The 24,713-nt window shown below is 43.7% G+C and overlaps 1 protein-coding gene across 1 annotated transcript; it reads right to left on the reverse strand.

Annotated features, from left to right (window-relative positions):
- Positions 1 to 276: 276 nt before the first annotated feature.
- Positions 277 to 23,916, reverse strand: RNASEL (ribonuclease L). The gene is made up of 7 exons (XM_019976864.2): positions 23,787 to 23,916; positions 18,758 to 20,418; positions 12,128 to 12,213; positions 10,495 to 10,700; positions 9,482 to 9,611; positions 7,227 to 7,357; positions 277 to 6,587 (listed from the first exon to the last, which is right to left on the reverse strand). The coding sequence occupies exons 2-7, from the start codon at positions 20,229 to 20,231 to the stop codon at positions 6,443 to 6,445; spliced, it is 2,172 nt and encodes a 723-aa protein (XP_019832423.2). The 5' UTR covers positions 20,232 to 20,418; positions 23,787 to 23,916; the 3' UTR covers positions 277 to 6,442.
- Positions 23,917 to 24,713: the final 797 nt, after the last annotated feature.

The following is a 24,713-nucleotide window of genomic DNA, read 5'->3' on the forward strand; positions in this document are numbered from 1 at the left end:
TTTTCCAATGGATGGAAGTGAAAAGTGAAAGTGAAGTTGCTCAGTCGTGTCCGACTCTTAGTGACCCCATACCTATATTAATGCTTAATTCCATCTTCCACCTCTCTAATTCTCTGTGAGGACAGAGATCTTGGTTTGTTCACTGTAGTGTTTCTTGTTCGTTAATCACTGAAGATAGCAAAACACTGTTCTCGCCATGACTCATGGGGCATAATCACCTCCTTCCTGGATTTCTGACCACTGAGGCTTTATCATGAAAGAAATACCATACTTCAGTCACTTTCATTTGAGCTTTATTAAAAGAGCTACTAAGTAAAATCCTACTTGATTATCTCAATTTTACAAAATCACAAAAACAGAATCCTACCTAATACTCCAGAAGAGGAGAGAATTTTCAGGAGAGAAAGAGAATGAAAGTCTCTGCATTGATAGTTCTCCCTACTGGAGTTCATCCTTCCTGGAAACACGAAATCACTTTAGGATTCTTGTGTTAAGCTTTCATAGGCTTCTATTAGGGATAAACATAGTGATAGGCACATACTAATCTTTAAAAACAATAAGTATTATTAATGTCTAATCCTGTTAATGTTTCTCTAGAGCCTCTGAAAATCCAATCCCCCTGTTTTATTCCACTCACTTCTATTTGTTATCAGCCTTTCTTAAGCTAAGCAAACAGTCCATAAAGCAATTAAAGCATGACTCCGGTGAAAAACACTGTGGAAGAAATGAGACATTGTGACACTTTTCCCTCTTGATATTTCTATTTCCTGCAATAGGAGAAGAGAGAAGGAGCATAAAAGATTTGCTGCAAGCCTGTCATGAGCTAGGTGATTAACAATAGCAGCAACTGATATTAAGTGCCTCCTATATGTCAGGCACTGCGCTGGCCATGTTGGCAACCCTGAGAGCCCAAAGGGAAAGTTGGGTTTCCCAACATTTCCTCTGGAGGAAGGTTCTGCTGCACTTTATCCAAAGCATCTTGAAACCCCACTGTCGTAAAGTGGAGGCGAGTGGGCAATGAGAAGAAGCTGCCCTTGGAGTGAGCCCCATGACTTACCAGTTTCCCATGCTGCAGGAGGGACCCTTCAAAAATCAATTATAGTGAATTTAAGAAGCATCTCCTATGCACCTATAACATGTCAGACACTGTACCAGGCTCCAGGGAAACAGGCATAAACGCCACCTACTTCTGAATACAGCACATGGGGTAGAGTTGTTGCCTTAAGTGTGTGCAAGCTAATACCAAAGAAAGTTTCATCTGCAAACAAACTTCAGAGGAACCTGGGCTGGTGGGAGGGACGACAGACAGTCAATTCCATGGGCCTGACTCTATCACCACTTGGTTATTCCACAGGCCAGGGGAAGTTAGGGACCTGACGTCTGCTTCTCTTACAGGCAAATGTCTTGAAATAATTTGAGAGACACCAGAAAGCGTCCTAATGTCCTTCACTGCCTCCCACACGACACCTGCTGTCACACTTTTCAATTGTGTATTTTTCAGGCCCTCAGCATTCATTGAGAGACCCATATTAACATGACAGAGCCCCCAGGGGCGAAAGGATCAGCCAAACAATGAATTTTACCAAACCACCTATTCAGTGCCAAACACAATGAACAAGAAAAAAATCTCGACCTTCTAGATGTTTATATATTAAAGAAAGGCTTATAATGAGATAATTCTAACTTAATGGTGACATATTACACTCATAGAAGCATTTACTTCTCCATTCAATAAAAATATATCAAAATTTGCTTTGTTCCAGGCACTGTACTAAGTGTCAGAGATGGAATATAATGGTGAATATGACAGCATTACTGCTATCACGGAGCTTATGTTCTCATCATCATGAAGAAGAAAGGTTTTTTTTTATGTGAAAAAAATTTTATAATCTCATATAAAATTCAGATAGTGCTATGGTGTCCTCAAAAATAATGACAGTTAGGAACAACTTTGGATAGGGGAAGGCCCATCAAAGTACAGACACTGTAGCTGAGAACTAAATGATGAAAAGGAACTAGATACAAATTCCAGGCAGAGGGGTGAACAAGAGCCACAACCTCCAGGAGGCAAAGGTCTCGGCATTCTCGAAGAACAGAGACAAGGCCAGTATGGGAGGAGTTGAGCCTGCCAGGTAAGACAGCAAAGCAATGGGCACAATAATATAGATGCCGTCCGCTCACATAAGGCCCTGCATATGGTGGCAACAGTTGGGTTTTATCCTAACTGCCATGGAAAGTCACTGAAGGATTTTCCTCAGGGAAGTGACCTGATGTGACCCATGTTTTTTCAAGATCACTTTGTGGATAAAAGATTATTGGAGGATGAGCACGAAAGCACAGTAGCCAATTTCAAGGCTCATGTTTCAGTCCAACAAGAAATGATGATGGTCAGAGCACAGCAGACACAAATGGCTGTGAACAGATTTAGAATTTATTTTGGTGCGAGAATCTACTGGATTTGTTAATAGACTGGATGTGGGGGCGCGGGGAAAAAAGAAGCAAAAGACGGATAATTTGTAGGCAACTAGGTGCATAAATTTCAGAACATGGATATCATCTGCCTGTTTATGATGATACGAGTCACGGCTCTTGAAAAGAACACTACGGGGAAAGAGAAAAGAGTGACTTGCTTGAGGATTAATTTGGGGGATACTCAGTGTTTAGCGTTTGAGCAGAGGAGGAGCTAGCTGGCAAAGGACAGTGTGGAGGAACAGCCAGTGGGGAAGGAGAGCAGGTGAGTGTGATGTGAGGATGCTAAAGAAGACAGAGGCATGGGCAAGAGAACAGTTACCTGAATCAGCTGTGGTATAAGCTTAATGAAGACAGAGAAGGACCACTGGATTTGGTTGCTCTGCAGGTCATGGGTAATTCTGACCTCCTAGGCTTAATGAAGGAATGGATGAAAAGCCCCGAGACACATCCACATAGTGACCACCCAGCCTACCTGAACTCCTGTAGCTGAGGACTAGATGATGAAAAGGATGATGAAAAGCCATCTTTGGCTGTCCAGAAAAACCACACTCTATGGACTTGCAGAACTGGGTTTGCACCTTGGCTCTTCCACTTACTACCCATACTTAGCAATCCTTTCTGGGCATTAGTTGTATCTTCTATAAAATGGGAATAATTGCATCTTATGGCAATGTCATGTGTGTTTCGGGATGTCATATGTAAAAGTATTCGGCTCTAGAAGGCAGTGGGTGCTCAAGAAGTGGTAATGATTATTCTTAACATAATTTTCTCTCTTATGTTGCTTGTTTAGTGCATTCTAGGCAGGCAAGCTCCCCTCATCTCTGTGTAACTGGCACCTCTGCTTGACAAATCCATGCACAGAATCACGGTGCCTAACACAGTACCTAACATGAACTACAAGCTCAATTAAATGTTTGTGATAATAGCAACTGAATCAGAAATATTTGTAGCATATGCACAGAAACCCTTAGAGAATTAAAGCAGGGAGAAAAATGATCAGATCTTTTTCTACAAGGACACCCAGGGTGTCTCAGATTAATGGGGAGCTAAAATTAGGTTCCTTTTCCCATTACTAAAGAGCAGAATGCCTTTCTTAAAATTTACCCAGGAGTTAATCATTGAGCATTTCCTACTATAGATATCACCACTCTCTAAAGTGGAAATGTCACTCAGATAATCAGATATTTTTTTTTTCAGATTTTTTTTTTTTCAAAATGAATCCGCCACAGGTATACATGTGTTCCCCATCCTGAACAAAAATAAATAAATAAATAAATAAAATAAAAGGCAATGGCACCCCCCCCAAAAAAAGAAAAGAAAATCAGATATTCAGATAATTCAAAGTTTTACTGAATTTTACTAATGGACATTTGATTGTCATATCTAGGTACTCACTACAAATCAGAAAATCAAATCTTACTTTGAAAGCTTAAAACTACTGCTCCTGAAACCTTAAAGAGAAGTCTTAAGTTTCTTTCAGCACTTGTTAATTTCATTCCATAACACCTGTTTTAGACCATCTCCTTTTAATATTTTTTAATTTATCCATTGGCTGTGCCATGAGGCATGCACAGTTGTTTAGTGCATTCTAGGCAGGCAAGCTCCCCTCATCTCTGTGTAACTGGAACCTCTGCTTGAGGTGCCAGTTAGTTCCCTGACCAGGGATCAAACCTGTGCCCGCTGCATTGGAAGCACAGAGTTTTAACCACTGGACAACCAGGGAAGTCGATACCATCTCCTTTTTATTTTTTATTTCTTTTTATTGGCATACAGTTGCCTTACAGTGTTGTGTTAGTTTCTACTATACAGCAAAGTGGTCAGCTATATGTATACACCCCCTCTTCCTTGGATTTCCTTCCCATTTAGATCACCACAGAGCACTGCGTAGAGGTCCCTGAGCTATACAGAGACCACCTTCTTTTTATGTATGTATTTTAAAATTTTTATTTATCTGTTTATTCATGGCCGTGCTGGATCGTCAGTGCTGTGGGCTTTCTCTAGTTATGGCATGGGCTTTGGAGCACAGGCTCAGTAGCTGTGGCACACAACAACAAGGGGCTTAGCTGCCCCTCGGCTTGCGGAATCTTCCTGGCCCAGGGATCAAACCCCTGTTCCCAGCATTGGCAGGCAGTTCTTAACCACTGGACCACCAGGGAAGTCCCCACCTCCTTTTTTAAAAAGAACCTAAGAGGCATGTTCTTCCCCAGCTCCTTTCATTACAAAGCTTCATCTTCACCACCACAGTGAGGATTCAGTTCAGTTCAGTCGCTCAGTCGTGTCCAACTCTTTGTGACCCTATGAACCGCAGCACGTCAGGCCAGTGAGGATAAATGGAAAGAAATCAGACTTCATGCCAGAAAGTCCTTTCAGATCGAGATAGTCACATTTCCTATGCATTGAGTAAATCAATCTGTCTCTAACCTTAGTTTCCTCATCTGTGAAATAAGGATCATAACACTTAGCTTACAGGATTATTTTTAAAACTAAAAGATAAAATATGCAGGTGTAAAACACCATCAAAATGTCATCTACAAATATTACTCATCTATAAGATGGATCATTCATTTTTCAATGAATAATTATTGATCATTGCCATGTGGCAGACATTTTGCTGGGCTGTAATAACACACATCAATATATCATGGGCCCTAAGGAGCTTAGATTCCAGAGAGGAAGAACCATGCTCTGGGTGGAGAGAAGCATGCTCTGGGGTGGCTATGGGTGCTAGGGAGCAGATAGGACACTCAGACTCGGGTGTGGAAAGTGAGGGGCTTCAGGGGACTTCCTGAGGAGGTGACTCTGGTGCTGTCTCATTACAGATCCTAAAGCAAGACATCAAACTCTGGTCACTCCTTTGTGAGGTGGGCCACACACTCCACAGTCCTGGGCTCCCAGCCAGCTCAGAGGTGTCACAGCCTCTTAAGGCAGAGTTTCTCATCCTCAAGCCACTGATATTTTAGGCTGGATCATTCTGTTTGCGGGGTGCTGTCCTGCGTATATCATAGAGCATTCAGCAGCATCCCTGACCTCTATTAGAACACCAGTACCACCCCCTACCCTCTGCTCAGAAAGCCATTTCAACTGCCAAATAACCTCTGAAGGGCAAGATTGTCAACAGTTCAAAAATAGTACCTTAGGTCATAGGAAACCAGCACAGGTGATTCTAGAAGGGACGCGGCTCATATAATTGGTGCTTAGACATACTAGTTAGTGCTCAACAAATATTAATGAATGAATGAATGGAACAAATGAACCACTTAGAGTCCCTTTGACCTATTCTTTTTGGGTCTCATGCAGAAGAGCTCTGAGCTAGTCATTGAGTTCTAAGGTGACCGAGTGAGAGTTAACAATAGCTCCGCGTCTGTTTATACGGCACTCTGTGCAGGCTGTATAAGCTGCGTCCAGTTGTTCAACCTCCCTGAGTCTGTCGGGCTCTTCAGTTCCTAAATGGGGACATTAATCCTATCTTGCAAGGTCGTTGGAAGAATTACATGAGATAATTGATGTAAAAATAAAGCATTAGGGGTCCAGGAACTCACTCCTTCGGTGCAATTGGCAAGAGGATGCCATCTCAGCAGGATGCCCTCTCAGCTCCTGCCACTAAGCTTTACTAAGGACCAAAGTATTTTGAGCATACGCTTTTTGTTGTCGTGAATGTGGAGAATGTTGAGCACTGCGCCAGGAACTGACACATCGGCTATCCAATTCATCACTCACAAGCAACCAGGTTAGTCAAGAGGCCCAGGGAATTCGCTGGTGGTCCAGCGGCTGGGACTCCACACTTCCATTGCAGAGGGCCCAGGTTCAGTCCCTGATGGGGGAAACAAGATCCCACGTGCTGCATGGCATGGCCAAAAAATAAAAAAAAAATCAAGAGGCCCAGAGAGTTGTGACTCGCACAGCAAAACTGTACCTCCCTGAATTCAAAAGGCACTAGGGCTGGCCAGCCTGCTCACCACCACCAATTCCATCACACGTCGGCTTTGTTCAGGTTGAGATTTTTTGGAAAATGCTTTGCATATTCTGTGTTCTGTAGTCTTTTATAGACATACATGACCAGATCTGGAAATTTCTCCTGAAAATACTGGGAAGGTTCTCCAATTTTTGACTTCATCCTGAAATGAAACAGAAATATTTTGATACGCCTGCCCCAAACTCTGCATCCTCCCTTTTACAGCAGATGGCCCTGGAGATTTTTTTTGCTCCCCTGGTGTCTATAGCAGAATAAATAAAGACTTTCTGACAGAGCAAGATCCATCTCCTGACTGTTCATCTAACAGTAAATTTCGGCAACTTAAGTTTTTTTGCACCTCAGTTTTATTATCCATAAAATGGAGATAATACAGTTCTACAATCTCTTATCTACAATGCTGAAATCCAAAAGAGCCCTGAAAACTGCAGACTTTGGGTGAGTCTGCAACTGAGGTTTTGGGAAGCAAAAGCTAAGTGAATTAACATGGGGCTACACTCACAATGTACATTTGTTTTACGCAGCCACCCAGTCTCCTGTGTCCCTTCTCATTAGAAGCAGGCTCAACAAAAACGGAAAAGGAAGACAAGAGCCTGATGGGAACGTCCATCATCGACTATAAGACCCTCGAGGTGGGCCTTTTCCAAACAGAAGGGAGGAATGACTTTCCCTTCATCAAATAAGTTTTCTTCTTTCCATCCAATAGCAGATGTGAACTCAGAACCGGAATTTTTAAATTATTCTCATCTCATATATGACTTATAAGAGTGAAAACAGTTCTTACTCTATATTCTTTTGTTCATTAATGTGCTCTCCCACATTCCGGATGAACTTCAGCAGGTCACCTACAGTGTTCTGATAGGTATTCCCTTTTTTATAAAATGCATTCATTTTTTTCATCACAGATTTGTCAACCTAAAAAAAAAAATTTACACAAAAATGTGGTAACAATACAAAATAAATCTGATAGAATGTTAATACAAAAAGGCAGAATACAAATTTGAATATAGGTCAAAATTACCACTAATTAATAAAGCAAATTAATAGAAAAGAATGGAAGTAAACACGGTGCACCATAGTGCTAATTGTGGTTGTATTTGGATGTGGGACCATAAATAACTTTAAATTTGTGTATCTATTTTCCAAGAGAATTATTTTCATAGAAATTAACTACAGTAAAACACGGTTTAGGAAATCGTTGGCTACTACATAAGGAAATTGGCTCATTATACTATACAGTACTGCTATCCTGCGGCCACCTTTCCAAATTCAAATCTGATTACATCGCCTCTTTAAGGAGGGTTGTCCTGACTGAGACCAGGCCTTGCAGCCATTGCCGTAGTGAGTGTGGCTGTTCTTTGTTTTGTTTGTAGTTATGCTTCCAAAGGTTACATGTTTCTCCTTGTCCCTAGGTGTCCCAGGGCAGCTGCTCTCATATCAGTAATGCCTTCTTCTTTGTGCTCTCACTTTTTTTTTCATTTATTTTTTAAATTTTTAATTGGAGGATGATTGCTTTATAATATTGTGTTAGTTTCTGCCATATAGCAACATGAATCAGCCATAAGTATATACATATGTCCCCTCCTTCTTGAACCTCCCTCCCATCTCCACCCCTTCCGACCCCTTTAGGTTGTCACAGAGCACCTGGTTTGAGCTCCCTGCATCATACAGCAAATTCCCACTGGCTATTTGTGCTCACACTCTTTGTAGATAGTTCTGATATTTAGAAATAGTTTGGAGTAAGAGAATAAGATGCAACAACCATGAAGCCAGAGGGTCCCTTAGGAAGAGTAACTGGTGACTAGAAGGCTGCCTGGGTGGTACCATCAGTTCCTTGCAGAACTTACTGGGCAGCGAGAAAGACAGATTAAGCCAGCAATTATGAGTGTGACCTGTGATCTAGAGGCAGACAAGGGAAGGAAAGCAAAACGAGACCCAGAAACAAGGAGGTATGGGAGAAGCAGAGCCCTACATCAGGCCCAAGATATGAAAGATGTTGGTCCCACTCAAAGACGAGAGTTATGGATTTTCCCATAATGCTCTGCTTATGTCTCAGGGGTACCCAGCATGTATCCCACAGCCATCCCTTCTGTAGGTCTCTCAGCCCCACTTGGATGCTATATTCTGCTTTGTATATCCATGACCTCGCGTGGTCCTAACACATACTTGTATTTGACAGATGTCTTCTAACTAATAGTAGTGAAAGTTCTAATGGTGCCAATTAGACTGAATGAGTGATTAATTACTATGCTCCACCATAAGTACCTGTGTGCTAAGTTGCTTCAGTCATGTCTGACTCTGTACGACCCTATGGACTGTAGCCCACCAGGCTCCTCTGTCCGTGGGATTCTCCAGGCAAGAATATTGAAGTGGGTTGCCATGCCTTCCTTCAGAGGATCTTCCCAACCCAGGGATCAAACCCACGTCCCTTGTGTCTCCTGCATTGGCAAGCGGGTTCTTTACTATTAGTGCCACCTGGGAAGCCCATGTTCCACTATATTGAGTTCAAGTTGGGCGGACCTTCTCTGGAAGAGAAGGAATTTGAAAGATGATTGTTTTTTGTTTCTCTGTTTTCTCATCCAGAAAGCAGGTATGGGTGTGTGGATGCTCAATGCTGGGCTGTTCACTGGCATCAGAGGCAGCCAGGCTCCCTGGATGGAAATGCCCCTGTGGGAGTACCTCCCTTGGACTAAACTCTATTTAATCAGCTGCTCGTGTCACAGTGGAAATAGAATTATTAGTCAGACCTCACTCAGAAAATAAGGCTTGAGAGAAAGAGTCACAGAAAAGGAAAAGGCTTGTGGGCTGTGACAAGTCCATCCTAAAGAGGAGCCTAGATAAATATCTCAGGAGAACCTCGCCTACAGCAGAGACCCAGAAGAGCTGAGGGGGTCTGGGATGGGAAGAAGGCAAGGAAAACCCCTCTTACCCCTTGATTGAACCAGGCTCATAGTATAAAAAAGTTAGGAAAACCAACATAACACATGACACAGATTCTTATCCCTGGAATAACTCCCAGACCATAGGAGTTGTTCATACCTCAATTGTCCACTGGGCAAAACTTGGAAGTTCAGATGTTTCAGGTTGCAGAAGCTGGAGGATCTTGCCATTAGTATTTCGTGTTTTGATGTCAGATTCGTTTCCCACATCCCGGAGGGTCCGGTAGCGGCTGAGAATGACAGAATGATCATGATCATTCCATCCTTCCCACTTTTCCCAAAAGGAGGAAACTATTAGATTTTGGCATTTGATAAGAGTAGTAAAAGCATGTCTCTAAACAATCTGCACATTAGGAGAGCACTTGCTGTCTCTTTTTGCCCAAATCATTTTTCTATTCTTCAATGGAGAAAATCAGATCCAGAGAAGTTAAGTCACTCTTCTGATGACGTCCTCCCAGGAAATTCCAAGCTGAGAGAAAAGCCTGGGTCTGCTAATTCCCAGTCTGACTCCTGCCCACCTCACCGTGATGGTTAATTTCATCTGTTAATTTCACCAACCACACACACAGCACTTAGATTAAATATTACTCTGGGTGTGTCTGTGAGGATGTTTCCAGAGGAGATTAGCATTTGAACCAGTGAAGCAGACAGCCCTTCCCAGTGCAAGTAGGCATCATCCAATCTATGGGTGGCCTGAACAGAATGAAAGGGGAAATTTGCCCCCTCCCTGCTGATCACTTTGGCTGGGACATGGTTCTACTCCTGCTCTCAGTTCTCCAAGTTCTCAGGCCCTCAGACCTTTACTGGAATCTGCATCTTTAGCTCTCCTGGTTCCTATGCTTTTGAATTCAGACTAAATTATACAACTGACTTTCCTGGGTCACCAGCTTGAAGAGGGCAGATGGTGGAACTTCTCAGCCCCAGTATTGCATGAGGCATTTCCTTATTTTGTATATATATCAGGTTGGTTGAAAAGTTCTTTGCGGTTCTTCTATAGTAACATCTTATGGAAAAACTCAAATGAACTCTTTGGCCAACCCAATATAAAGAGCCCTGACTAATACACTCACCATCTCCATCCTAGAGGCCTGTAATATACACTGTTTTCCTTACCTCTCCCAACTCCAAAAGAAGGGATGAGCCAGCAGGCCACTCAGATGGCCCTTCACATTGTCCCCAGGGACTAACAGATGCTGAATGAGGTCCCGAGTTTCCTTATCTGGAGAACGCTCAATCAACTCTTCAGTTCTTAGATTCTTCAACATCTCAAAAGAATCGTTTCCCTTTTTTACCACATACAGGACCAGCAGTCCCAGGGCCTGCACAGAAGCCATGAGTAAATGAAAGTCATTCAGTCATTTCTGACTCTTTGCAACCCCATGCACTGTAGCCCACCAGGCTCCTCTGTCCATGGGATTCTCCAGGAAAGAATACTGGAGTGGGTTGCCATTCCCTTCTCCAGGGGATCTTCCCCACCCAGGGATCAAACCCAGGTCTCCTGCATTGTAGGAAGATTCTTTACTATCTAAGCCACCAGGGAAGCCCATAAATCAAGTCAAAAGTGCTTAGGAATTAGCACTCTATTTGGGGAACTTTGGAGGGTGGGGCACAGGCTATGAGCAAATGGAAAATGGGTAGAATCTCAAGGAGCCCACAGGTTGGGTATGGGCTTGGGCATGGATAACTCTTCAAGAAAGTGTAGTTTAGGTTTATAAGGAGCAAAAGATAATCCCAGGCCAGAGCTGTCAGAGCAGACTGTGTAGAGGAAGAGGAATTTGAGCTAGACCTCAAAGTACAGATAGAATTTTTAGATAAACCAGGGAAAGGGAGAGGGTTTTAAACAAGGGGAGGGGGTTGGTTGCTCAGAGTCTGGCTAGGAACAGGGACTTTGGGTTGGGCCTGTGTCAGGCAGGACATTAAAGAGCCAGACCAGGTCCAGAAGAACACAGTGAACACCCCAGGAGTCAGGACACAGCAGGGAAGAAAGACTAGGGAGGAGACCAGCACAGGAACTTCTGCATTAAGAAGGACACCAGTCAGGGAAGGAGCTCAAATCTGGAGCCACTGAGCCAGAAAGGCCAGGCATGGATGGAGAACTCTTACCAATTGGGTTGGAAGTTCAGCACCCTGGAGAACTCCAGGGGCCAGCTGCCCTAACGGCTCAGAGTCTATCCAGGAGCTGTGGTCTACAGAGGCTATATGTCTCCTGCTTTGTCTCCTCTCTGGGGAAACAGTTATTTAGGATCTTAACCTGTGGGGCCAAGTATAGTCTCTTTTGAGCTGGGGATCAATCCCATCATTCCCATGTGCTTCAGAGGGCCTTAGTATCTGGCCCTCCTAGGAGTTTAGCACATGCATTTGAATAGAGTGGGAAAAGAAATCTCATTTACTTTGTCTTCAGGCAGCAAATACCTCCTACAGGAATTGTGGAATTATTCTGGAGAAATCTCCTGGAGGTAATTCTTCAAGAAATGTGGCATGCTCAATGTATTTGCTATTTAGCCTGTGAGGGTAAAGAGACATGCAAAGAGACACAGAAACGGCCACAGCAAGGACCAACTCCACACCCACCCAGAGACATGCTGTTGTCTGCAAGGGAGTGAGGGCCATCATACCAGGGAAATGCCTTGAAACTTCTTTCTTTCCTAGGCAAAATAGGAACGTCCTTTAATCAGCCACAGGAAGTAAGATAATGAACGAATAAGGAAGTAGAGAGATGGAAAAGAAAACTGTTTCTAGAAATTACCTCTAGATCTCTCTTGATTTCCTGTGGATCTCCAGTCCCCTTGACGCTTTTATCAAAATCTGCCAGGCAAGCACCATTCTTGGAATCTAAAGGAGAGTTTGTGGATATGCATTGAAATTGCTTATTCTTGGGCGGGATGTATGGAGAGGGTAACATGGAAACTTACATTACCATATGTAAAATAGATAGCCAATGGGAATTTGCTGTATGACTCAGGGAACTCAAACTGGGGCTCTGTAACAACCTAGAGGGTGGGAGGTGGGTGGGAGGTTCAAAAGGGAAGGGACATGTATACTGTGGCTGATTCTTGTTGACGTTTGGCAGAAACAAACACAATACTGTAAAGCAATTATCCTTCAATTAAAAAATATATAAATACATTTTTAAAAAAGAAAATCCTCAATCCCCATGTTAGAATTAATTTACATAAATCTGTAACTCAATGTACAATCCATCATCACTGAGGAAGACAATGATGAGCTCATATCTGCCTTGTTTACTTTTCAAAACAGTCATGTGCACTGCGTTCTTTGACCTACTGGTATCTGCCAAGAGCAAGATTTACATTTTACACATCCCAAGCCACGGGTTGGGGAAGCAAGAGGATAAGTATAGCCAGCTCCCCCTTCATGCAATTCCTGGGGTCAAAGAGCACAGACTTGTAAAGAAGCTGCTGGCCAGAGTTAAGGTTACGTCCTATAGCTGAAGAACAACTGGACCTTAGAGCCGAAGGGTCCAAATCCAGCACCACCTTAGCGTAGCATTCCACCAAATCAAGCCCACTCGCTATCTGTGACCATGAGTCAACCACGTGCTTCTAATGAGTCGTTGCCTCCCTCCCCCCTTCAGCATCTTCCTCCCTTGAAGGAAGCCACTGAGTTCTCAGAAACAGGGATAAGAGAGGTGGGGAACAGAGTGAAAGGTGATTTGTCCTCAAATAGGTGGCTTAAAGGAGTCTGAGAAGGAAGGCTGGGTAACCGCAGATACCAGCCAGTGCAACTGTGTACTCAGAGCCCTTTCATTATGAATTTGGACCTCAGCATTGTAGGGAAATCCAGAGTCTAACAAAAATGAACCCATCAAATTGTTCAACAAATGTCTTACGAGAGAAAAAATGATGGCGAGGAAGGAGAACACAGTCCTTGCTCTACAGAGTTTAGAGTCTCTGGGCAATGAGACCGATAGTAAAGGGATAAATACATGGCTAAACATTAATTGCAGTTTTGAAAATGCTAGCCAAAAGTTCAGGATGCCCTAAAAGTGTACCATGAGAAGAACTACATGGCTGCATAGAGAGGGGGAAGTTTTCATTAAGGAAGAGATGCCTAGGGAATTTCCTGGAGACCCAGTGGTTAAGACCCCACGCTTCCAGTGTAAGGGGCATGGGTTCAGATCCCACAAGCCTCAGGGTGAGGCCAAAAAAAAAAAGGAAGAGATGCCTAGAGAGAAAAGATCAGTAGAAATTGGATAGGTGAGTGGAATGGGGAAGAAAGGGAAGACAGAATTCCAGATAGGAATGCATGGAGATTAAGGAGCAGACGGGGTGCACATCATAAATCACAGACTGTTTTCAATTATTTCAATAATTCCCTTCACTTATTTAAGCCACTTGGTGTTTTCTGCTACAGAAATTTGAAAGCGTTTAATGAACACTTCACATCTCTTCTAGCATTTGATTTTTTTTCCCATGAAAAGTGAAAGTGTTAGTCACTCAGTCCTGTCTGACTCTTTGTGATCCCACAGATTGTAGCCCATCAAGGCTCTTTTTCTCTCTTAAGTGGCAGGAGGAAACAAACTACAAATGTTAAGATTTTTTTTCCCCTTCTCTGCTGCTGCTGCTGCTGCTAAGTCACTTCAGCCGTGGCCAACTCTGTGGGACCCCATAGACGGCAGCCCACCAGGCTCCCCCGTCCCTGGGGTTCTCCAGGCAAGAACACTGGAGTGGGTTGCCATTTCCTTCTCCAATGCATAAAAGTGAAAGTGAAGGCGCTCAGTCGTATCCCACTCTTAGCTCCCTATGGACTGCAGCCCACCAGGCTCCTCCGTCCATGGGATTTTCCAGGCAAGAGTACTGGAATGGGGTGCCATTGCTTTCTCCTCCCCTTCTCTATACAAATTTAAAAAGAGGTTTCTCTTAAAATTCTGTGTTGCTGTGATGACACCTAGCTCCACCTGAAGTTCAGTTCAGTTCAGTTCAGTTCAGTCGCTCAGTCGTGTCTGACTCTTTGAGACCCCATGGACTGCAGCACACCAGGCCTGTCCATCACCGACTCCCAGAGTTTACTCAAACTCATGTCCATTAAGCCAGTGATGCCATCCAACCATCTCATCCTCTGTCGTCCCCTTCTCCTCCCACCTTCAATCTTTCCCAGCATCAGGGACTTTTCAGATGAGTCAGTTTTTCACATCAGGTGGCCAAAGTATTGGAGTTTCAGCTTCAGCATCAGTCCATCTAATGAATATTCAGGACTGATTTCCTTTAGGATGGACTGATTGGATCTCCATGCAGTCCAAGGGATTTTCAAGAGTCTTCTCCAACACCATAGTTCAAAAGCATCAATTCTTCAGCACTCAGCTTTCTTTATAGTCCAACTCTCACATCCATACATGACCACTGGAAAAACCATAGCCTTGACTAGATGGATCTTTGTTGGCAAAGTAATGTCTCTGCTTTTTAATATGCTGTCTAGGTTGGTCGTAACTTTTCTTCCAAGGAGCAAGTGTCTTTTCATTTCATGGCTGCAGTCACCACCTGCAGTGATTTTGGAGCCCCAAAAATAAAGTCAGCCACTGTTTCCACTGTTTCCCCATCTATTTGCTATGAAGTGATGGGACTGGATGCCGTGATCTTAGTTTTCTGAATGTTGAGCTTTAAGCCCACTTTTTCACTCTGCTCTTTCACTTTCATCAAGAGGCTCTTTAGTTCTTCTTCACTTTCTGCCATAAGGGTGGTGTCATCTGCATGTCTGAGGTTATTGATATTTCTCCCGGCAATCTTGATTCCAGCTTGTGCTTCATCCAGCCCAGCGTTTCTGAACTTAACTTTTCTCAAACCGTTAGCTAACCAATGCATTTTTCTTATGGAAATATTTGTTTTAAGCTATGTTAATGAACCATGTATTTATCCTGGACTCTGTCTTCAAGTAGGTTCTGCCTCAGACTCAGAACCCACTTGACAAACCAGTATGTTTTACTCATACATTATTCTCCTAATCTATGTTAATGAAACTCTATATTTACTTGGAAACCTGCCTTTCTTCAAGATTCATGTCAATCGTTTTATAACCCGGGATGACTCGCCTAATGCCAATGTTATCTCAAAATGTGTGTTGTGGGTGAGGGGCCTGGTGCCAGTCTCTGAGTTTTGAGACATTTCCTTTCTCTAATTAGCAGAATGCCAGTAGCTATATAACATCCGCCTAAAGACTAGCAGGGGGGCACTCCTTCTGCCCCCTGCTGATGTCTATGTCAGAAGCTTTCTCTATCTCTTATACTTTAATAAAGCTTTATTACACAAAAGCTCTGAGTGATCAAGCCTTGTCACTGGCCCCGGATTGAATTCTTCTCCTCCGGAGGCCAAGAATCCTGGCATCTTTTGTGGTTCAGCAACAACCTTTCAGTATCAGCAACTCTTATAACTTTTTTTTTTTTTTTTGCCACATCGTGTGGCATGTGGGATTTTAGTTCCCCAACCAGGAATGGAACCCATGGCCCCTGCATTGGAAGCAGGGAGTCCCAACCACTAGAACCACCAGGGAAGTCTACCAGCAACTCTTAGGTGATTTTTGACTGTATGTTTTACATTGCAGTTGAGACTCCCTGACATCCTGAGTTGCTTCTGTTAATGCCATCCAACACAGAGGAGGGATGAGAGCACTGTCAGATCTTCTGCTTTGCTTTTTTCTCAGTGAAGCTCTGGGGTAAGTGGGCCATGCCATTTAATAGTTGCTTTGGCAGATATCCTGTGTATATAACAGCTCTTTGTTTCTCTCTTTTTTTCTGAATTCTTATGAGTTTTTTTAAATTTATTATTAATTGGAAGATAATTGCTTTACACTATTGTGTTGGCTTCTGCCATAAAACAATGTGAATCAGTCATAAGTATACCTATATCCCTTCCTCTTGAGTCTTACTTCATCTGCCCCTCTAGCTTGTCACAGAGCACTGTGTTGAGCTCCCTGTGTTATACAGAAACTTCCCATTAGCTATCTATTTTATTCATGGTAATGTTATGTGCTACTCTCTCAATTCGTCCCACCCTCTCCCTGCCACCCCCCCCCCACCCCCCACTTTAAGCAATAAATGCTGAAGAGCGTGTGAGGAAAGGGAATCCTCTTGCACTGTTGGTGGGAATGTAAATTGATACACAAACAATGGAGAACAGTATGGAGATTCCTTTAAAAACTAGGAATAAAACTACCATATAACCCAGTAATCCCACTACAGGACACATACCCTGAGGAAACAATAACTGAAAAAGACACATATACCCCAAAGTTCATCACAGCACTATTTACAATAGCTTGGACATGGAAGCAACCTAATGTCCACCGACAGATGAATGGATAAAGAAGTTGTGGTACATATATATGTAATAGATGGAACATTTCCCAGCCATATAAAGGAACACATTTGAGTCTTTCTCTTAAAATCATCAGTGACTCAATGTCTCAAGCAGTCCCCCTGTCTGCAGGCAGAAAGGCCTGTCATAGATGCTTGGTCCCTAGGGGAGAGGGGAAGCCCAGGGTTTGATCTTCCTAATTTCTACTGAGGTAGCGATCTGCCTGCTCTCTGATCCTTGGTTCCTTCATTTCTGGCTTCCATCGCTTTTGAGTGGTGCTGTTCTGTACTCTTCCCACTTTCATGAGGAATGCTTTTCTGTGGCTTTCTGACTTTGTCCTGGGCTCCTATGCTATTCTTCAATCCCATCCTATCTATGTTTAGCCTCTCCATGATTCCTCAAGGATTTTGTCCTCTAAGAATTCTTTTTTTAATGTTGATTTTAATTACAAATTCACTTAAAAATCTTTTCCCATCATTTGAAGAATTTAATACAGGGAAGAGTCTGCAGTATGTGCTAGGTTCACCACCTTGATGCAGAAATATAATCGATTCTTTATTGTTCACGCTTAGGAGTGGAAGAAATGGTGCTAGAAAATTTGAAGAATAGGTAGTCAGAGACTATTTTTCTTTAGAATGTGATGTGTGACCCTTTCACATCAAGATCGGCATGTAGAATTGGGAAGGTCCTCACCCCTGAATGAACCTCAAAGACTCTTTCTCACCAGGTAGAGCTGTACATACTTCTGGCCCTTGTCCATCTCCCCAGCAAAGCTGCTTAAAACCAGGAAGGAATGGCATGAGCACGTGTCCTCAAACTACAGCCAGATCTTATGTGTACCCATTTCTGTCTTCCAGTACCTTATATACTGCTCTCTGCCTCTAAATGCCCACACCTTCTTTTTGCCCTGGTCCCTTACACCAAAGTTAAACTAGTGCATGTCTGTAGGTTAGGTATCCACTTCCGCTTTAGCCCTCTAGACAAGTACCTGGCCTTTGTTGGGCACGTACCATGTACAGGTGACTTGTCCATTTGACACACGGCACTTAGACTTTGTAACAACCTTATGAAGGAGGTATTATCAGTCCCAAGGGAGGAAACCAACACTCACAGAATTAAGCAACTTGCTTGAGGTTACAAAACTACAAAGTGGTGGGACTAGGCTGCAAGGCTCCCTAAACCTGGCTGAAGCTGAGGATCTTTCTAAATTATTATTTATGTTTGGCTGCATTGGGTCTTCATTGCTGCAAGATGGCTTTCTCTAGCTGTGGACAGCAGCAGTTACTCCCTAGTTTCGGTTCACGGGCTTCTCGTTTCGGTGACTTCCCCTGCTGTGGAGTACAGGCTCTAGAGTAAGGGCTTCAGTAGTTGTGGCGCATGGGCGTAATTGCCTGGCGACATGTGGAATCTTCCTGGACCAGGGATCGAACATGTGTCCCTGCATTGGCAGGCAGGTTCTCAACCACTGGACCACCAGGGAAGCCCAAGCCGAGGCTCTTACTACTGCACTACCTTGTCTCCTGGGACTTTATACTCAGCTATGCTTGTTTCCTTGAATGTTGCTTTAGTGTATGGTCTTGGTTTACAAGAGCGCACACTGACTTGTTCAGCCTGCTTGCGGTGTGTTTCATTTGTGTCACATCTTATCCTGGATCCCAAGTTTGACCTCAGTTTTGCCGTTAAGTTTCACAGTAACTGAGCACACACACAACATTCACTGTTAGCTGCCACCTTGTCTGAAGGAACGCACTTTCTAGATTCTCTTACTTGCAGACTATTCTAAGAATTCAAACTTGGAGTTGGCTCCATCCAAGACCTACATTCATATTTGTATTTGCTAAGGGCAGCATAAGCTTAGCCTGGTATTCCATGAGCTTCCTTCACCTCCACACGGAATAATACAGGTTCTACCTGGTAGCAGGAGAAACTGCACTGTATCTGTGGATTTGCTACATTCATCCTCAAATTGAACAACTCACACTGACTCTAGTTCTTTCCTATTCTGCCATGAAAAGCTGTTCCTCTGATAAATAAAGACCCTACATTTCTGGAGAAGACTGGGGACTCACCTATTAAGATGTTCTGCGGTTGCAGATCCTGATGAGTGTATCCAGACCGGTGTAGTTCCTCAACAGCCTTAAACAGAGATGAGAGGATGTTGCGGGCAAATTCATCTTCCTTGTTTTGCACAGCCTCTCCTTTGCGGTCGTCCAAGTGCTTCTCCAGCGTGTGCTCACACAGGGCAAGGCACACATACAGACAGGTCCTGTCGCTCTCACTGCCATAGAACGTCACCACGTGACCATTGGCTCGGTTGCTCTGCAAACAAGAGACTTCATTTTGTCCCCGTGTGCTGCCTTTAGGGAACCGCTTCACAGCTACCTCTTGTTCCTCATATAACCCCAGGTAGATGCCCCCTTGGGAAGTGTCAGCGATTTTATATTCTTCATCAATAAAGATCTTGAGTTTGCCTATCATAGGGCGGTATATCCTGTGAAGATGTTTCAGGGCCTCCCCCCAACGTGAGCTCTGAGGCTTCCAGGCTTTAGCAGGAGGGCAAACGTCTTCTACAGCTCCATGCTGGCGAAGGAACTTTGCAAGGTCAGAGTCATAATTGCGCTTCGCTATTGCGACGAGGTCCCCGCATTTTGTGCTGGCTCCTTTGCGACACAGCAACTGGGCAATTTCCTTCAGCTTGAGCTCGACAGCAAGCAGCAGTGCTGTTTTACCCTCACTGTCTGTGTCATTAATCTCTATAGCTGTTTGTTCCAGAAGCATCTGCACCAGATCCAGGTTCTTCTTTTCCACTGCCAAGATCAGCGGCGTCTTCCTTCCTTCCCCCCTCACATTGACATCAACCTTATAGTCCAGCAGAAGGCGAGTAATGGCTTTCACCTTCTCATCATCAGAGTTCAGAAGAGCATAGATTAAAGCATTTCTGCCCCTATTGTCCCGAGCATTGACATCTGCCCCCATCTCATGAAGGAGGATCTCTACGACATCTACATGCCCTCTTCTAGCAGCATCCATGAGAGCAGTGGCCCCTCCTTTCTTGACCCTCTCTTGATCCTCTATTGTCTTTCTGTGCAAATTCACCTCTGCTCCGTTGTTATACAGGAACCTTAAGGCTTCGACTTTGCCATACACAGCAGCTTCCATGAAAGCTGTGAAGCCATTAACATCACACTCATTGACATCTGTTACTTTAGGAAGTAATAGTTTGAGCAACTTCACGTTTCCCACAATCCCAGCAATGATGAAGGGAGTGGCCCCATTCTTCTTCCGCAGACAAGGCTCAGCACCATGACTAAGCAGAAGTTCCACAATGTCCTCTCTGTCAACTTGTACTGCATTATGCAAAGGTGACCAGCCCCATTCTTCCTGGAAATTGACATCAGCCCCTCTTTCTAGCAATTGCTGGACTGACTCAATGTCTTCATCTCTAACAGCTTTAATCAACGAATGATTGTCTCCCATTGAAGCCTTCCCATTACTAGAGGGTGTGGGTCTTTCCTGAGGGTTGTTATGGCTCTCAGTCTCCATGATGGTATATACCACTGGTTACAATTTTCTTGCCTTCTCTTTGAGAAAATGAAAACTTATCTTCTTGGGATTTGATCAAAGAGACATTGAACTGTTAGAAACTCCTGTCAGGGGAAATAGGAATTGTCTGGCTACAGACCACCAGTATGAAGAGGCACAATACGCTTGCAGTCTTCTGACTTTTCACCTGGAGATGAGAGAGGTAATTTGTAGTGTTACAAGAGTGAGAAAACATTTGAATTAGAGAAATTAACTTTACTAGCAATGTTTTCAAAATACATCTATTATAGAAATTTTTATTATAGAATATTATAAATATATATCTTTTCATACTGTTCATGGGGTTCAGTCCTGAATATTCATTGGAAGGACTGATGCTGAAGCTGAAGCTCCAATACTTTGGCCACCTGATGTGAAGAGCCGACTCATTGGGAAAGACCCTGATGTTGGGAAAGATTGAGGGCAGGAGGAGAAGGGGGCAACAGAGGATGAGATGATTAGACAGCATCACCGACTCAATGGACATGAATTTGAGCAAGCTCCGGGAGACAATGAAGGACAGAGGAGCCTGCTGTGCTGCAGTCCAGGGTGTCACAAAAAGTCAGCCACAACTTAGCAACTGAACAGCAACAACAACATAAATATATGTAAATTGTAAACAAGGAAAGTATTACTCTATTCTCCCACTGCTTAGAAACAGGCATAGTTAATATTTTAGTATAGTCTATACATTATTTTTAAAAATAGTTGGACTCATGATCTGTAACTTTGTATTTGGCTTCCTTTCTTTTAACACCTTAATTATAAATAATGTCCTATGTTATTATAAAGTATTTTAAAATATTTTAATGTCTGCAATAGACATCAGAGAGGTGTTTCAGTTCCCTACTACTGAGCAGATTTTTAAAGTAACTTTTAAACAAGAGTTTCAAAATTCGATTTTTTTTTCACAATTCTAAATAATGTTGCAGCAAATTTAGCTTATTTTATCTTGTTATGAAATTAAAAGACTCTTACTCCTTGGAAGAAAAGTTATGACCAACCTAGAGAGCATATTCAAAATCAGAGACATTACTTTGCCAACAAAGGTCTGTTGAGTCAAGGCTATGGTTTTTCCAGTGGTCCTGTATAGATGCGAGAGTTGGACTGTGAAGAAAGCTGAGCACCAAAGAATTGATGCTTTTGAACTGCGGTGTTGGAGAAGACTCTTGAGAGTCCCTTGGACTGCAAGGAGATCCAACCAGTTCATTCTAAAGGAGATCAGCCCTGCGTGTTCTTTGGAAGGAATGATGCTAAAGCTAAAACTCCAGTACTTTGGCCGTGAGTTTGAGTGAACTCCAGGAGATGGTGATGGACAGGGAGGCCTGGAGTGCTGCGATTCATGGGGTTGCAAAGAGTCAGACACAACCGAGTGACTGAACTGAACTGAACTGATCTTGTTTTCTTATGATAGATCTTATAATAGATTTCTTTCAATTGATTTCAAAGAACTGAATGACCAAAGGCTATGATTGTTTTTAAGATTCTCAACCTATATTAATACATTTTTTTCCAATGCCATATAAACACGCTCTTATTAGAAATAAATGGCCTCTTTAAAAAACCAGAACCCTTGTTTAATAAGAAAATATGTGTTTTTCATCAATCTGCATTTAAGCATGCTCAGTCCATTCCTGGCTCTTTGCAAGTGCAAAAGTATGCACTCCTATTCAAAGTAGTGTAGAGTAAGCAGAAGTCCCCAAACTTTTGGGCACCAGGGACCAGTTTTGTGGAAGACAATTTTTCCATGGACTGGGGGTGGGGAAGGGGTGGGTTTGGAGATGATTCAGAGCATAACATTTATTGTGCACTTTATTTCTATTATTATTACATCAGCTCCAACTCAAGTCATCTGGCATTAGATCCCAGAGGTGGGAAAGAACTCGAACTCCCACCTCTGCAAGATCTAAGTTTGGCCCCTGGTTGTGTAACTCTGCTGCTGCTGCGTCGTTTCAGTCGTGTCCAACTCTGTGCGACCCCATAGACGGCAGCCCACCAGTCTCCCCCATCCCTGGGATTCTCCAGGCAAGAACACTGAAGTGGGTTGCCATTTCCTTCTCCAATGCATGAAAGTGAAAAGTGAAGTCGCTCAGTCATGTCTGACTCTTAGCGACCCCACGGACTGCAGCCTACCAGGCTCCTCCGCCCATGGGATTTTCCAGGCAAGAGTACTGGAGTGGGTTGCCACTGTGTAACTCTAGACTCTTCCTAATTGTGTAACCTTAGATTATTGAGTCTGAATTTTTTGTTTCCTCAAATAGGGAGGACAAAAAATACAGTCCCCCATATAAAGTGCATTGAAGCAGGGAGAAGGTAAAATATTAGGCCTTCAATAAATGGTAGAGCTAATTACATCACTTTATGAAAAAAAGAAAAAAAAAAAAAACTTTAACACACCCTGTTCTTCCCACCCAGTGCTTTACATGCTACACAAATAGGGAACCTATGAGGGGTCAATTTAGTCCAACTGCCCTCCATCAGCGGAGAAGGCAATGGCACCCCACTCCAGTACTCTTGCCTGGAAAATCCCATGGACAGAGGAGCCTGGTAAGCTGCAGTCCATGGGGTCGGGGTCTCTAAGAGTCGGACACGACTGAAGTGACTTAGCAGCAGCAGCCCTCCATCAGATCTGAGCAATTTAGATACAATTCAGACAGCAGAGGGCAGCAAACTTACCTGAATGTTTATAACTGCTTCTGCTACAAAAATCACAAAGCAACCATTTTTCAGCAGTCCCACCTGCCTGACAGTCTCAAAGCCTCTATCCTCAGAGAGCTAACCAAATGTGCAGCGGAAGCACAGTCACCCAGCTGAACTCTTTGGATCAAATGTTTGTGTAAACAACTTTATCGACAATGAATGTGAGGTGGGCTGGAAAAGATCAAGGAAAGAAAGAAGCTCAAAGAAACCTGGAGGATTCAGGGTTTGTTCAAACTTCTTTTCTTCTCTGCTCCTTTATTTATTTCAGGCGCTTCCTTCAACTGCTAATTTCAAAGTAATACAATCATTTAAGAACACCACACCTTGGACTAACTTATGAGGAAATGCAAAAAAAAAAAAAAGATAGTAGTAAGACTCCACGGCCTTTAGCCCACCAGGCTTCTCTGTCCGTGGAATTTTCCAGGCAAGAGTACTGGGTTGCCATTTCCTGCTCCAGGGAATAATAATAATAACAATAATAAAAGAACTCCGAGTAAAACATCAGAGTAGAAAATAAAAACAGCTCAACAAAAACCCTGCGAAAGGAGAGTCCTGCTTTCAGTTTCATTTTCCCCACACGACCAGAGGAGCCTGATAAACAGAGACGCCTTGAAGAAATAATGTGTGAATTATGACAGAACCCTGGAAATCTCAGAAGGGCTTAGGTGCAAAGGGTCCCCTGGGACTGGCTCCGTGTGCTCCTTCCTCTCCCCCAGTTCCACACCCACTTCACTTCCAGTCCCCAAAGCCCGAGGAATCCTTCAAAGAAAACACCTTCTCAAGCTTTCCCAGCTCTCCTCCTTCTGCGTATCCTACCTTCTAAACGTAGATGCCTCGTCCTCAGTCATTCCTCTGACGGCATCTAACCGTCAAATACTGTTGCCGGCAGGAAAACAGCCCTTCCTGAGAACTGAGCTCGCGGGGCGGAGCCCGGAGAGTGACAGGAGGAGGAGGGAACGCTGACCACGCCCACACTCGGCAGCGGTGGCCTGACCTAGTAGCATCTTCGGGCTTCGCTGGCGGCTCAAACAGTAAGGAATCTGCCTGCAATGCAGGAGACCTGGGTTCGATCCCTGGATTGAGAAGATCCCCTGGAGGCAGAAATGGCAACCCACTCCAGCATCCTTGCCTGCAGAATCCCATGGACCAAGGAGCCCGGGGCATGGAGGGGGCAGGGAGGCCGCATGCATCCTGCCGCTAGGCCTGCGGCCTTTCAGGTCACAACACCCAGTTCCATCCCGATCATGTTGTTCCAAATCCCATATCTTCTTAAGGGAAATGAGCGGTAAATAAACATTTTAAGCACTGACTGGGTCCCCGGCACTTTGTTCATTGCTTCACAAGAGATATGCACCCAGTCAACCCCTAACAATACTGCTGATGATGAAACCGAGGCTCAGGAAAGCTGGGTGAGCCCAAAGCCCAAGCTCCCTCACTCACCTGGGCACTCTGGAAAGGGCACAGGGCTGGCAGTCCAGAGCTGTGGCTGTTCTGCTGGGTGACCTCAGGCAGGGAGTTGAATGATGTTGGGATACAGTGATTCATCACACAAATGCCTCGTGGGGGGTCTCCCTGGAGCTTGCATCTTAGTACGGAGAAATAGACCATTAATCATTGAGAAATGCAAGGTCCGTCTAGTCAAGGCTATGGTTTTTCCAGTAGTCATGTATGGATGTGAGAGTTGGACTATGAAGAAAGCTGAGTGCCAAAGAATTGATGCTTTTGAACTGTGGTGTTGGAGAA

This window comes from Bos indicus, chromosome 16 (genome assembly GCF_029378745.1).
Source record: "Bos indicus isolate NIAB-ARS_2022 breed Sahiwal x Tharparkar chromosome 16, NIAB-ARS_B.indTharparkar_mat_pri_1.0, whole genome shotgun sequence".
Lineage (NCBI taxonomy): Eukaryota > Metazoa > Chordata > Mammalia > Artiodactyla > Bovidae > Bos > Bos indicus.

Coding starts and splice junctions, on each gene's coding strand:
- RNASEL (XM_019976864.2), bottom strand. CDS start 20,231: ATGGAGACTGAGAGCCATAACAACCCTCAGGAAAGACCCACACCCTCT. Junction 12,214..18,757: donor ACCGCAGAACATCTTAATAG/GTGAGTCCCCAG, acceptor ACTCTCCTTTAG/ATTCCAAGAATGGTGCTTGC. Junction 9,612..10,494: donor TTCTTTTGGAGTTGGGAGAG/GTAAGGAAAACA, acceptor TGTCATTCTCAG/CCGCTACCGGACCCTCCGGG.